Source organism: Anas platyrhynchos, chromosome 7 (genome assembly GCF_047663525.1).
Source record: "Anas platyrhynchos isolate ZD024472 breed Pekin duck chromosome 7, IASCAAS_PekinDuck_T2T, whole genome shotgun sequence".
Classification (NCBI taxonomy): domain Eukaryota; kingdom Metazoa; phylum Chordata; class Aves; order Anseriformes; family Anatidae; genus Anas; species Anas platyrhynchos.
This window is the reverse complement of record NC_092593.1, coordinates 21,211,062-21,224,846: the sequence shown is the minus strand read 5'-3', so window position 1 is coordinate 21,224,846 and position 13,785 is coordinate 21,211,062. Positions and strand designations below refer to the sequence as shown.

The 13,785-nt window shown below is 35.4% G+C and overlaps 1 protein-coding gene across 6 annotated transcripts in view; it reads left to right on the top strand.

Annotated features, from left to right (window-relative positions):
* Positions 1-13,785, top strand: part of TLK1 (tousled like kinase 1) — a 68,468-nt gene that overhangs the window by 33,790 nt on the left and 20,893 nt on the right. For all 6 annotated transcript variants that reach the window (XM_013098883.5, XM_072040950.1, XM_027461925.3 and 3 more), the window contains 7 exons: positions 2,097-2,143; positions 2,592-2,678; positions 3,800-3,889; positions 4,674-4,766; positions 6,112-6,222; positions 7,715-7,851; positions 9,059-9,247. In XM_013098883.5, coding sequence (XP_012954337.1) covers positions 2,097-2,143; positions 2,592-2,678; positions 3,800-3,889; positions 4,674-4,766; positions 6,112-6,222; positions 7,715-7,851; positions 9,059-9,247 — 754 coding nt within the window. The remainder of the gene's footprint in view (positions 1-2,096; positions 2,144-2,591; positions 2,679-3,799; positions 3,890-4,673; positions 4,767-6,111; positions 6,223-7,714; positions 7,852-9,058; positions 9,248-13,785) is intronic.

Sequence of the window (13,785 nt, the reverse complement as noted above, 5' to 3'; positions counted from 1 at the left end):
TAGACTTTCTGTACCAAAAAAAAAAAGCAGTCTTTCTGATTTATCTAGATGAGAGCAAATTTTAACTTGATAAAGTGATATATAGGAATTAAGCATGGAGAAATCTAGCAGAATTACCTGGTAGGTAAATACCAGGATAACTAGTTGTATGTATGCAAAATGGGTAACTTCTGGAGGAGTTAGCTCTATGCTATTATAGGTCTTTGGTTTTATCTAAATATTTCAGGTAAAAGTTGGAGGAGTTGTGGACTCGGATGAGGGTGGAAAGGCCTTGCAGAGGGATCTGGATAGGTTGGAGAGCTGGGCGATCACCAACCGCATGAAGTTCAATAAGAGCAAGTGCCGGGTCCTGCACCTGGGACGGGGAAACCCTGGCTGCACGTACAGACTGGGCGATGAGACACTGGAGAGCAGCCTAGAAGAGAGGGATCTGGGGGTCGTGGTAGACAGCAAGTTGAATATGAGCCGGCAGTGTGCCCTGGCAGCCAGGAGGGCCAACCGTGTCCTGGGGTGCATCAAGCACGGCATCGCTAGTAGGTCGAGGGAGGTGATTGTCCCGCTCTACTCTGCGCTGGTGCGGCCTCACCTCGAGTACTGTGTGCAGTTCTGGGCATCACAGTATAAAAAGGACATGAAACTGTTGGAGAGTGTCCAGAGGAGGGCTACGAAGACGGTGAAAGGCCTGGAGGGGAAGACGTACGAGGAACGGCTGAGGGCACTGGGCCTGTTCAGCCTGGAGAAGAGGAGGCTGAGGGGAGACCTCATCGCAGTCTACAACTTCCTTGTAAGGGGGTGTCGAGAGGCAGGAGACCTTTTCTCCATTAACACCAGCGACAGGACCCGCGGGAACGGGGTTAAGCTGAGGCAGGGGAAGTTTAGGCTTGACATCAGGAGGGGGTTCTTCACAGAGAGTGGTTGCACACTGGAACAGGCTCCCCAGGGAAGTGGTCAGGGCACCGAGCCTGACTGAATTTAAGAAGAGATTGGACTGTGCACTTAGTCACATGGTCTGAACTTTTGGGTAGACCTGTGCGGTGTCAGGAGTTGGACTTGATGATCCTTAAGGGTCCCTTCCAACTCAGGATATTCTATGATTCTATGAAAAGTCTTAACACAGAGAATGCTGCCAAATGTTTCTGTTTCTTCACAGTGACTGTTAGTGACAAAAAACTATGCATCAATGCCAATACAGAGGCATGTTGGACTAGTAAGAGGTGTTGAGGGCTGAAGCGATAGGAAAGTTTGAAAGTCTTTGCTTAAAAAGGGCAGATATAACTTCGGACCTATGGTTAATGATCTCCTAATTTATTGCAAAAAATCCTTTCTGTAAAGAAAAAAAAATTGAACAGCGGTATACGTACAAGATATCTCCTAACAGGTAGTTTGACCAGTTTTCAGTTTTATCTTAAAGCATAATAAAGAAGAGTATTTATGCCATTGGATATAGCCTTGGTGACATCTCTGGAATGTCGCGTATGGGTTGGGTCACTCGTGTCAAAGAGTTCCAGTTGATTCTTCTGAAGTCTTGATAGTGATTATGATAAAAGAAATTCTATTTCCTTTTTCTGCTCTATCTCCCTAGTGAACGCTGTGACATAGATGATTATTAATCATACTGTGAGGAATGGAAATTATTGTCATCTTCCATGCCCACACTGTTTCTGGCACTTAAGGAAATTCTTGGGCTGAACATGTGGGCAACTCACCTGAAGCATTATTGATAGGTTAATTTGGTATTTTGGATGTGGGTAAACTTTGAGATAGGGTTTGAAAAGGGGAGGGACTTGGTGCTAATGGTTTCATCTGTAGAATGAGAGATGAGTTTCCTGTTATGAAGAAGAGGTCTAGACTCACAGCTAAGTCTGTACTAAATCAGGTTTAGAATTGAAATGTGACTTCATGTCTGATTTCTCAATGAATGGAATATGCAAATCTGTTTGTTGTGGCCAGTCCCTTAATTATCTGCATGGGGAGAGCACATATTAACACATCAAAGAAAAGGAATTAACATGTGTTAAACTTTGCAATAATTTCTGTACAGGTAAAAATGTAAGATATTTATAAATAATATGTTTATTCTCATGCATTTGTTTCAGGAAAGAGTATTGGGGGACGTGGTCACAAGATTAGTGACTATTTTGAGGTAAGATTTTTTATAGTTTTTATAGGGTTTTTTTAGGTTACTTTTTTGTTGAAAGCAATTTTAAATGGTACTTGTGAACTCAGGAGGATTACCAAACTACAGTGACAGCACAACATTGCATTGTACTTAGTAGCCTACCCTAATGCAAGTTTTGCATTAAAATATTAGATATAAAGAACTCTAGCTTTTCTTCAGATTATGCACTTTTTTTTTTATGTAAATTTGTGTTAAGCCTTGAAGTAGAGCTGTAGTGGTTTTGTGGTGCAGCCTGAGTTAAAAGGCAAAAAACATTTTCTTTCACACTTTTGATGACCAAAGGCTACAGTAACACGAGTAATGCAATCTAGATTACAAATTCTTTGTACAGATGAGCTGTGTCATTCAGTGTTTGTATAATATATTTTAATCAAAAAGCTTGACTGATTTGAGGGTCATATCTTCTCTTCAGTACCAAGGTGGAAACGGCTCTAGTCCAGTTCGAGGTGTACCTCCTGCAATCCGATCTCCTCAGAATTCACATTCCGCCCCTTCTTCTGTAAGTTTGTGAACTTCATGACTGCTGGAGATAGTTTAATGGTCTAAAAGTAGCATAACTAGAAAAAAAAATCTATATATAAAGGAAATTTTTTCAAAGGAAGGAATTAATTCTTTAAACAGCAAAAATAATAAAAAAGAAATTAAATGTTAAAACAAAAAATTTCTAGAGCTAAACTTTTAACAGTGGGACTTTTTTTCTAAAAACAATACAAAGTACGAGGTAATGATGTGAACGGTTATAAAAATCTTAAAATGTTTTACTGACACTTACTTATAAGCCTCAAACAAAAATGAGTATTTTCATTAATTACAAGGAAAATGAACTCCTGACTTAGGACTTGAATGCTGAGCTTTTGATAAATCATGAGTTTTAAAATAATCAATAAATACTTTGCCTGTATCCTTTTATAATTCTCTTCATTAGTCACAATATTTTTTTTTCCCCTCATATGCATGATTTTAGTGTTAGAATCACATGCATATGCCTAAATGGCCAAACAGCTTCTGTCAATTACAGAAAGGGTTTATTTTTTTGTGTTGGTAGACCCTGGTTTTATTCCACATACTTTCAATTTCAGACATCCTTTTATTCTTGCGAATAGTATGGAGAATAATAAAGATTGTGGAATTTGGCTTGAAAACTGTCTCATTCATACAATCTAGTGGGCTTGGGGAAGTATTCAGTAACAGAATTTGTGTTCTGATCAGCACTAGCTTCCCCTTTCAGGTTCTCCCATGGGAAATAACCTCTCTGAAAATAACTCTTATTATTTCGAGTTGCAAATGCTTAGAAGCAGAAAAATAAATCTCTGTAAGATTAGCATTGCCTTATGTCAATCTTGTATTGTCTTAAATCTTTCAGTCTGTTTCCCAAGAGTGACAGTCATAGTTTTCTCAGAGAATATATTGCATCCTTTCTAGAATACAAGTGATGTATAACAGCATAGTGGTAGTTCCTGATGCAGCAGGGTACCTTGTGTAGTAAAGGTACCATATTTCTCTGTTCGGTATGATTTTCCTGCTATGAGTTATAAACAAGGTTATGTTCATAATTGAATATTAAAGTTATATCTAAAAGTCTTTGTTATATCTAAAAATCTTTGTTCTCATGCATTCCAGGTTCGACAGAATAGTCCTTCTCCTACTTCATTAGCTTTTGGGGACCACCCTATCACGCAACCAAAGCAGTTATCTTTTAAAATTACTCAGGTAAGCACTTTTGAGTAGAGCTATCCTGTATCAATTCAGACTATAGAAAAATCATGTTTATTTATTTGTCTTTCAGCTGTTTTAGAACTCTTAAATGATTTCAAGTTCAGCAGCTCATAGTTTAAATCTTTCAGATTAGTTTTGTATTGTGTTCTGCTTCCAGTATTAGATGACAATGTGCTGGCATGCTTTTATAGAAGTTCTTAGCCATTGCATGATCTTAGAAGGGGAAGCTTCTCTTTCAGATAATATTTAGGGTAGCACCTGCTATTGTCATATTACTGTTCAAATAAAGTATTGAGAAAGAAAAATGAGCTGTTAATCAAAATGTGATATAGTTCCTGTCATGACTTTTAAAAACCGATAGCACCTGTTTTATCTTTTCTGCCATTTCTAATGTGATTTGTTCTATCTTTCACAAGTTAGTTAGAACAAGGCTACTTCACCTGTTAACCAAATACAGAGGACTTGAAGTAATTAGTTGACATCTACGTTCTTGTCCTGCTTTATATGCTTATTTGTGAACAATAACTTGTCAATTGGTGATGAAATCTTTTCACACTGTTAGTGGTTTTGTCTCAGCTGCTTCCAGTCTTCCTAATGAAGGGAGAAAGTAGCTTTGAATGTGAACCTTCCACGTCACTTCCAAAATTCATGAAAATAATATGTGCTGGACTGCTTAAATGTTGTTGAAGTAGCTTATTTCTCAATATAACCAACATGAGAAAAATAATGCTGTAATTGTTAAAGAAAATGGTTAAATATTTCAAAATGTTCTTTTCAGACTGATCTCACAATGTTGAAATTAGCTGCACTAGAAAGTAATAAAAATCAAGACTTGGAAAAGAAAGAAGGTCGTATAGATGACTTACTCAGGGTAAGTATTAGACATTGTTAGTGTTAGGTAAAGAAATCTACAGTGTTAGACATTGTAGACAGCACTAGGTAAAGATATTTATTCACAACAAGCAGTGAATTCTTAGCAAATATTTTAAATGTTTGAATAATTGATGTTTTTCATAGTTATTCTAAATGAAAAAGTTAAAAAATATATTTTAATTTTTTTCTGAAAAATCTGAGAAGCCTATAAAATAAATACAGAAGGTTTTTTTCTGCTTCCGTATTACAGCTTACTAATTATTAAATACATTTATAGACTGTCTGAAGTTACAAAAATGGTTGATGCTGTTTAGCAAGCAGTTACTTACGGAATTAAGTTATATAATTTCACATAATAGATTTTGTCTTAGTTGTGAACAGCAGTCATCAATGGGGCAGCTGTTTGCAGTTTCAAAATGGAGGTCATTGTGACAAACTGTTACAGACACTAACTCTTTCATAAGAAACTTATGCTATCCTGTAGTCTAAGACATCTTCAGAGGTATAGGAGCCTTAATGCTTGTGCTCCTGAAAGTAGGGTTGGAGAGGTATTATGATGTATTTAAACTGCATACTAATGAAACAAAAGGTACTCCGTTCACAAATCATAGTCTGTTCACTATTTATATGTGTGCAAGCATATGTTTATCCATGAAACAAGACATAAAATTGTACTTATAGGCTTCTTGGGTGCCTGTTTTAGCACAGTTCTACAGTATGTGACGTAAAAAGCTAATCTCCAAAAAGCAGGGAAAAAAAAAGAAAAAAAGGTCCATTTAAACAAGATAACATTGGTGTGTTTTTCTACGGCAATAAGATGAATATAATATAATAGGAATATAGGGAACTTAGTATGCTTTCTACTCAGTTGAATTTTTTCACAATGAAAATTCACAATGATAAAAGCTTGATTTCATATGACACACTAGAATTTTGCATTATTTCAGTAACAATATACAAAGGATCTGGAGCTAAATTAAATTTTCAGTTTAATATTGGAGGACTGTAAAAGCAATCAGCACAATGCTTTTATAGAAAGAAAACAAATACAGGCTGAATGCTCTGTATTACAGAATGTGGCTCAGTGTAAAGGAAATAATGTTCTTAAATGCAGTTTCATTCAAGTTCTTTCCTATTTTTCAAATAGGAAGAAAAGCATCCTTCACAGATCTATCCTAATATGTAGAAATCAGATTTTTTTGAATATTTTTGAATATTTATGTATGTGCTTACTTCAGTTATGTGAAAGAAGATACATATGTTGAAAGTAGATAACTTTGTTTTCTCTAACTGCTGATAAAAGAAATAATGAAACACTATTTTTTAATACTTTTTTATATTAGGCTAACTGTGATCTTAGAAGACAAATAGATGAACAACAAAAGCTACTTGAAAAATACAAAGAAAGGTTAAACAAATGTATTTCAATGAGCAAGAAGCTTCTAATTGAAAAGGTAAGTTTACTGTTTTTACAATGTTTGTGATAAAAACTGAGTGTTGCAGAACTCCATTATGATTCCTTAGTTTTCGCTTTTTCTGTAACTTTTTCAAATGAATCCCTGAGACGAAAACTTTGTATGCATGATCTCTATCTGGAAGTATGCATTCTTTTGTAAGTTCGAGTATCAAAACGAAATGTTGAGCCTTTTTCAGATTGTGAAAAAATTTGCTTTTTAAAACTTTTTCCCCCAATTATGAGTAATTCAGGTATAACACATCATTAAAGATAATAATTTACGATGCAACTAATTTTCTGGATAAAATTTAAGATTGTAAGTGGGTGAAAACATTTTTTGAACTTACTCTGTTGTGGAGAAGAGACAGATAATCTTTGTGAGATGTATAAGTGGCTGAGATAATTTTTGATGTAAAATAATAAAATGCTATCTCAGAATTAATAGAAGCAAGGACATGAAGATGACCATTTGCTGCCTTCATACTACTTTGAAAGAAATGTCTATTTCAAATGTAATGCCAATTATATTTGAACTAGCAGCACTTTTCCTTAAAAGACAAGGATACCTTGTTTCCCTTCCTCTTCTTTAAAATTGTCTTCTTAAAAGAATAACTAATAAAAAGTGAATAGAAAATCATTTTATTAAAAATCAGGATATAAATTTTTTAAGGTAAACAGTCAAGTCTGTTCCCTAACACTAGCTGCTAGATGCTGTTGTCAGATAGAAGGGTGCAAACTGATCTTGTAGATTTTTAGGAGGAATTTCCTTGCTACCATATCATAAATTATTTCAGTCCTTTTTAACTTCCAGCGTGAGGGGAATAGAAGGAAAAGATGCATCATCTATGCTGCTAGGTGAGCAGCTTCATACCAAGAATATCACATAGGCATGCCATGCTGGCCTCCTCTTCAGTCTTGGAAGTCTGTTAACACAACAATCCTTCATTCCATCAACTTCTCACTATGTGGTATTGGGCCATAGGCCCAAGACGAAACCTACCTACAGTGCGTTCCTACCTAGCGATTCTTGAACCCAGTCACTTTGGTACAAGTAGTAAATCAGATATCCTGTCAAGGGAGTTTCCAGGTCAACGCAAATAGATACACTTCTAATATCTAAACAGGTTTGTTTAATATAATAGACATGTACAGGCATAATCTTAATTATACACTTAAACGGTGCTGACACTGTTAGTTCTGCTGCATTTACAAATAAAATGTTTTATTAATTATGAAGACAAGTAAACTTCATACAGAAACTAAGTCTAACTCATTTTTTTGGTGTATAAATATCATCAGTACCAATTCTGAAAACTGCAGATGAGCTCTGCAGAAGTGAGAATAAAAGGAGCAAAGTAATAAAGGATTTTTTTCATCTACTGTAATTTTTCCTCTCCCTTAGAAAGCTGTTGGGGGAAAAAAGCTGAGTACTTTACTGACTTTTTGAATATTTTAGTATTACTAAATATGAATATATTTTGTTTTCTTAGAGCACACAAGAAAAGCTGGCAAGCAGAGAGAAGAGCATGCAAGACAGATTACGCCTGGGGCATTTTACAACAGTTCGTCATGGTGCTTCATTTACTGAACAGTGGACAGATGGCTTTGCATTTCAAAATCTTGTGAAGTTAGTCAATGCAATATTCTTAAAATTCTCAGTAATTGTTAGTTCCCTCTAGTGGATTTTTTTTATTACTGAGATTCTAGGATTAGAGCAGCTTTTCATACATTATATTTTGCTTTGCCTTTTGAAGACTGAGAATACAGTACAGGACTCCCTTAACCAGCTGAGAGAACACTATGGCTGGATGTCTTTGGAAGATGATTTGGATTCACTTGATTTTAACTGTCTTTACAAAACAATGTGAATGTACTAATTGAGCAGAATGTAATTGTTCAGCTTAGCTAGTAGAAAGAGCTGGGAAACTAAATCTGTGATTTTTTTCAAGCATCTAGCTGGGGATCATTGGGACAGATGAAGTCTGTGAAGTTCTCATTGGTCACATAGGTGTTCTGCACATGCATGGTTGTAGCAGCTTTTTCAGGCAACAAGCTCCTCATTGCAATGAAAGATGAGGGACAAATCTGGCAGCCTTAGATAGTCTAGCCCAAATGGATGGAGGAAAGCAGCCAGCTGGAAGTGAGCTGCTGCAACAGGTCTTGCAGCAGAAATGGGGCCAAGGAAGAGCAGCCTGGGAGACAATTGGAGATGGTGGTAAAGTAATTATGCAGCGCATCAAAAGATATGTATTGGTAACGAGTCTGATTCACTCTTTGGATCTATATATTTGAGTAACTCACCAAGATTTTAGTTTTTGAAGGGATTGTGTAGTCTTAGCATTATGTGATTGCATAGGATGTTGATTTTTTTTAAAGACAATCTGTGTATGTGGTTTGCATAAAAGCCGTAATTGTCATAAAACCAAACTGATGAATTGTTTATCAGGGTCAGATCAAATTCAGTATTTGGCCTCTAAAAATCAGCTACTTCCTATTGACTCTGCTGCTTTTCTTTTGACAGTACAAAACAAGGTATCTACCAGCTCAGGTGCATTTTTTTTCCGCGCAGAAATAATGTGTAATACTTTTAAATAAACAAACTGCAACAACAACAAAAAATACTTCAAACAAAAAAACTACTTCAAAATTAAATTGTGACAAAACTTATGGAAAAATCTTCCACCTAGTAAAGAATCATAGTTATTTTTCCTAAGAAACATTTTCAGATATACAGTAAATTTTATTAAAAAATCTTAACTTCATCAATTTAAAAGATAGTTCTTTAAAAATGTAAAATGGTGAAACTTTAATAAAGCTTTTTTTGGGGTTTACAGGCAGCAAGAATGGGTGAATCAACAAAGGGAAGACATTGAAAGGCAAAGAAAGCTCCTGGCCAAGCGAAAGCCTCCAACTACAAATAATTCTCAGGCACCATCTGCCAATTCTGAACCCAAGCAGAGGAAAAATAAAGCTGTGAATGGGGCAGAAAACGATCCCTTTGTTAGACCCAATTTACCACAGCTGTAAGTTTAACATTTCAATCAGTCTTTTACATAAATTCTCAGATATTGTCTGTGTGAGTTCCATTCAAATAACAGCATAAAAAGACACTCAGTATATTCAGCAGCTATATTCTTACTGAGGACTTGCTGATGTTAGGGAAATTTGCACCACTGCCTATGAAGATGCCGTACAATTGCCCAATTTATTTTTGGTAGTCACCAGAGAAAGGCCTGTTCTGTATTTACGCAATGTTCCTTCTTTTTTCATAATCCAGAGGAGTCCTTATTCTGATTTCTCACTCGTGCAACGTTACTGATTTCTGTTGAACTGTTATTTGTCCACATTGATTTAGGAACCTCTTCTTCCATTAGAGATATATATTTTTTTTTTATTTAACAGTCTTTATCTGATAGAAAAAGCTTTTTTTTTTTTGCCTTAGTATTTGAAAATGTGTCCGAAAAAAAAACAAAAAAAAACAAAAAACAAACAAACAAACAAACAACAAACAAACAAAAAAAAAAAAAACAAAAAAAAACTTTTTCCCCCTTCTGAATGCAGATCCTGAGTTCAGCTGTCTATTATGGTTACTGATCTATTTCACATATTGACACTTGAAATTTATTGTCATTTACACATAAAAAATTGAGGGCTATCAAAGAGTTTTCAATTCTTTGTTTTTTTGTTTTTTTTTTTCCTCCAAACAGAAGTGGTACCATCCAGGGCACAGGCAAATGTGTTCTTGACATTTAATTGAGTATTTTGAGAAGTTGCTTTTTACAGATACTAGTTACTGCCCTTGATGCTGAGAGGCTGCAGCTGATGGTGTTTTGTTTTGTTTTGTTTTGTTTTTTAAATAAAAAGTAAATAAGTAGGTTTAAAAAGACCAGTAAGTTAATATTTTTCTTTGCAGAAGTAGCCTAAGTGTGTTGCACATCATCACATGTCACCTGTCACTTGTTGGAGGTGGTAATTTATACCTCGAAGGAAGGGAACTTCTAAATTCCTTTGGTTACATCTACAAAATCATACGTTTTGACCATCAGTTTGAAGACAGCTGCACATATTTGGATAATATATCATTCTTAAAGATCACATTGTGAAATTGTTTGGCTGTGACAAAAATATCAAAATATAATAGTAAGGCTGGCAATATAAGCAAATCTTCATTAGTGCTACTCGTTTTTTGGCAGAGAGCTAAAGAGTGTTCACTCAATTTAGCAATACTTAGTGCGTACACTTCTTTTTGGAACATAATACTTCTGAATAGTATGGCAAAGATTACTGTCTTGTTAAAAATAATTTTTTTGTTTGAATGTGATATCTCTTGTTATTAAAAGTAACGTTTAAGGAATGAAAAATTACAGAACTTTTAATTCACTTTTAGTTTTAATTTACAGGCATGTTATCTTTGCCTCTGTATAATCATTGTGTTCTTATACAGTATATGCTTCTTATGCAAGTCTCTGTATATTTCATAGTAAGAGAAAGCAAAGGCTTTTTTTCAGTTGATAATGAGATTATGAATTACTAGGATGGGCATCCAAGCAATATTTTCAGAACATTTGAGTCAATGTGGCTCTAACCAATTCTTATTTTCAAAGTAATCAGGAAAAAAGATCTTCACTTTGAATGTGTACCCCATCAGCAAGAGAGTAGTACGTTTATGGTTGATGGGCTGATGTTAATGCTCTAGATTGTATGTGGGGCATTTTCTTGTGTAGAGACCACGTTTAAGGTTCTCCGTTAATAGTGAAAGTTCATATAGTGTTTTCCACCTTTTAGGAGCTGATAATATAAATATAAAAATTTATTTTCAAATATGCAAACCAGATTTTTGTTTTAGATGCCTTCCATATGTAGCAGCTACATTGTATTCACTAGGAAATAGAAATAAACATAAATAACAAAATGGTGGTAGTAGGAAGTCTGTAGTTCCCATTTCTTGTATTTGTGTAGGGAACTCTGTGTCGCTTTTTCCATTTATCATTGTCATAGAAGTTGTGTTTTGTTTATGAAGTTTGAAAACCCAACAATTACTATTTAGTACTATTTATTTGTATACCAGACAGGTGCATTTGGCCATGTTATCCTTCACGTTAAATTTCCATAAATTTGATGCTACTTTAGGAGATGATAAAATATTTACTTTGGGGAAAAATACAGAAGACGTGGCCTAATTATTAAGTAGGTCAAGGTGAATTCCTGTTAATAGACTTCTGAATAGCTTTTGGTGTTACGCAGTTTCAAATTATTTTGAAATTACTAAAAAAATTAAAAAAAAAAAAAAAATCATTTAATTCGGCTTAACCAGTTGTGTTAAACGGCACATGAAAATGCTTGCTGGTTGCAGAACTGCCAAGAGAAAAATCAGAATTGCCTTTTTGTGTCTAATAAACTGTTATTGAAACTGCTTTTGCCTTGAAGTATCCTAATTTGAACATAACATAATCAAGATACAAGATAGCTCGCCTTTATGATAAGCTTAAAAATTTTATTTCAAACCTTTGAGAAGGCTTTTAGTATGTCCTGAGATCACAGAATCATTAAGCCACATCATCCTCTTAGGCCTTTACTTGAAAGGGTGTTAAAAATATTTGTATTTATGATTTGTTACGATTTTATAGAGTAGTGCTGTGTGTTGATTCCTTTTTGCGTCTCAGTACAGAATTAAATATGCCTTGTGTACCTTGATAAAACAATTACTAATTCTGCTCTTCCACTTTAGAGTGGATTTGTCATCTGCTGTATGTGATTCCCTCCTATTACATCGTGCTTATCACTGTTCCTGTGTTACGTTGAAAGTAATGATCTTAATTAGTATAGCCAAATGGAAGGTGTTCTGTTATATGAAGCTAGGGAAAATACAGAGCTGCTGGGATTAATGAACTAAGGCAGTAGTAAATCAGCACAACATACATGCAACTGATCAGGCAAATCTTTTTCAAACAAACAAACATCCTGCTAACTGTTAGCAACAAGTGTCTACCTTCCTAACACTGTTTGCTTTAGAAGATGTCTCCAGCTGCAGGTATTGACAAGAGAAAATGATCTATAGCTTTGTAACAAGCAATGTTATTGAAGACTTTTCTGAAAACAGTGGTTAACTGTTTTGAAACTGACTTAAGGTGTTGCCTGAAGATATCTTAACAAAAGCGTTTTAGTTTAGCTGGATACACCATGTTCTCTGATAAAAATGTAAAAGCAAAGTCTTTTGTATAGGTAACTTCAGTGCAAAGCGGCCATCTGTCATTACCCTGAGTGAAAGGTGATTTTGGTGTAAAGACTTCTGTGTTATTTAAACACCATTCTGATTTTCCAACATTCGTTTTGTGGCCCCAACCAAAACTAAGAAGTAGTTTCAGTTTTGTGAGATCACTTTTCTACCGAATGAAGTAACTTTATTAGTCCTATGTTAGAGCAATAAATTGAAATGTATTTCAAGAACAAAAATGTGTTTGAAATAGGGGTAGCCTTCATAGTCCTGGGAAAGTCTGTTTAAAAAATCCATTCCAAATTCCTGGTGACTTCAGGGATGATAACACTGGTCCCAACTTTTTGGAAGTAGGTCTTAATTTTTTACCAGGCAATTGATTCTAGAAGCAGCATTTTATGTAGTGTGGGTGGTGTAGTCCTTCCTCTCCAGCTTCAGCCATGTTGGTTGTACTTAATTCCCAGCTGCCTCTTTCTCTGCTCACCCAGTTAGTCTATGAGAGTCTGCATGGGTCCTCGTCGCTGTACGTAATTTGAAAAAGAAGAGCAGAGAGAGCTGGCAAAGTTTGTTAATGTAGCTGAACAAATGCATCAGTTAGAGGGAGCATTCTGTTCTGTATGGAACAAATAAAAATATTTTCAGAAACTTTTTCAAATTGAAGTGCCAACAATGTGTCTGGGCTTTACAGGACAAGTGACAACAGCTCTTTTCCTGAGGCAGTCTCTTTCTAAGGCAGACATGGGAACAATGGAAGTGGGACATGGCAGAAAGACCTCATGGAAGGCTTGAATCGGTCAGCGTTCACTGACCATCTTTGTAGAAATTCTAGGAACTTGAATAAGTTTTGACCCAAAAAAGGAACACTTCAAAAATTGTAACCAAGAGCTTGTACTGGATGTGCAAATTGCTGTTTTGGGGCATGTCAGCATTCTGCCGTTAATGTGTATCCAGAATGATTTTTCAACTGGGAAAAGGTGGGAGGAGAGATTGTTGTAAAAGTGCCAGGCTTAATTGTCATGACAACCAAGAAGCATTTGGCCATTTTGTTTTTGTGTATGTGCGTGTTGTCGGTACCCACTGGTAAGAATGTTTTGGTCACAGAAAAAAGGTTTTGTCCTAACTTCTGAGGAAGAAGTGCAGAGGTTGGTTAGGTCTACTTGTGCATACTGTGTCGAAGGCTTATAAATTAGCCTATGAAAACATCATGAAGCTACTGGAAAGCTCATTTTTGCTAATAAAATAAATGTTTAAATCATGGTACCAAACCTCTCAGACCAGGAAGGCTGCCTGCTTTCTTCCAGTGACAAGTAAATATGGCATGCCATGCCCCTACATGCCCTGATTTTC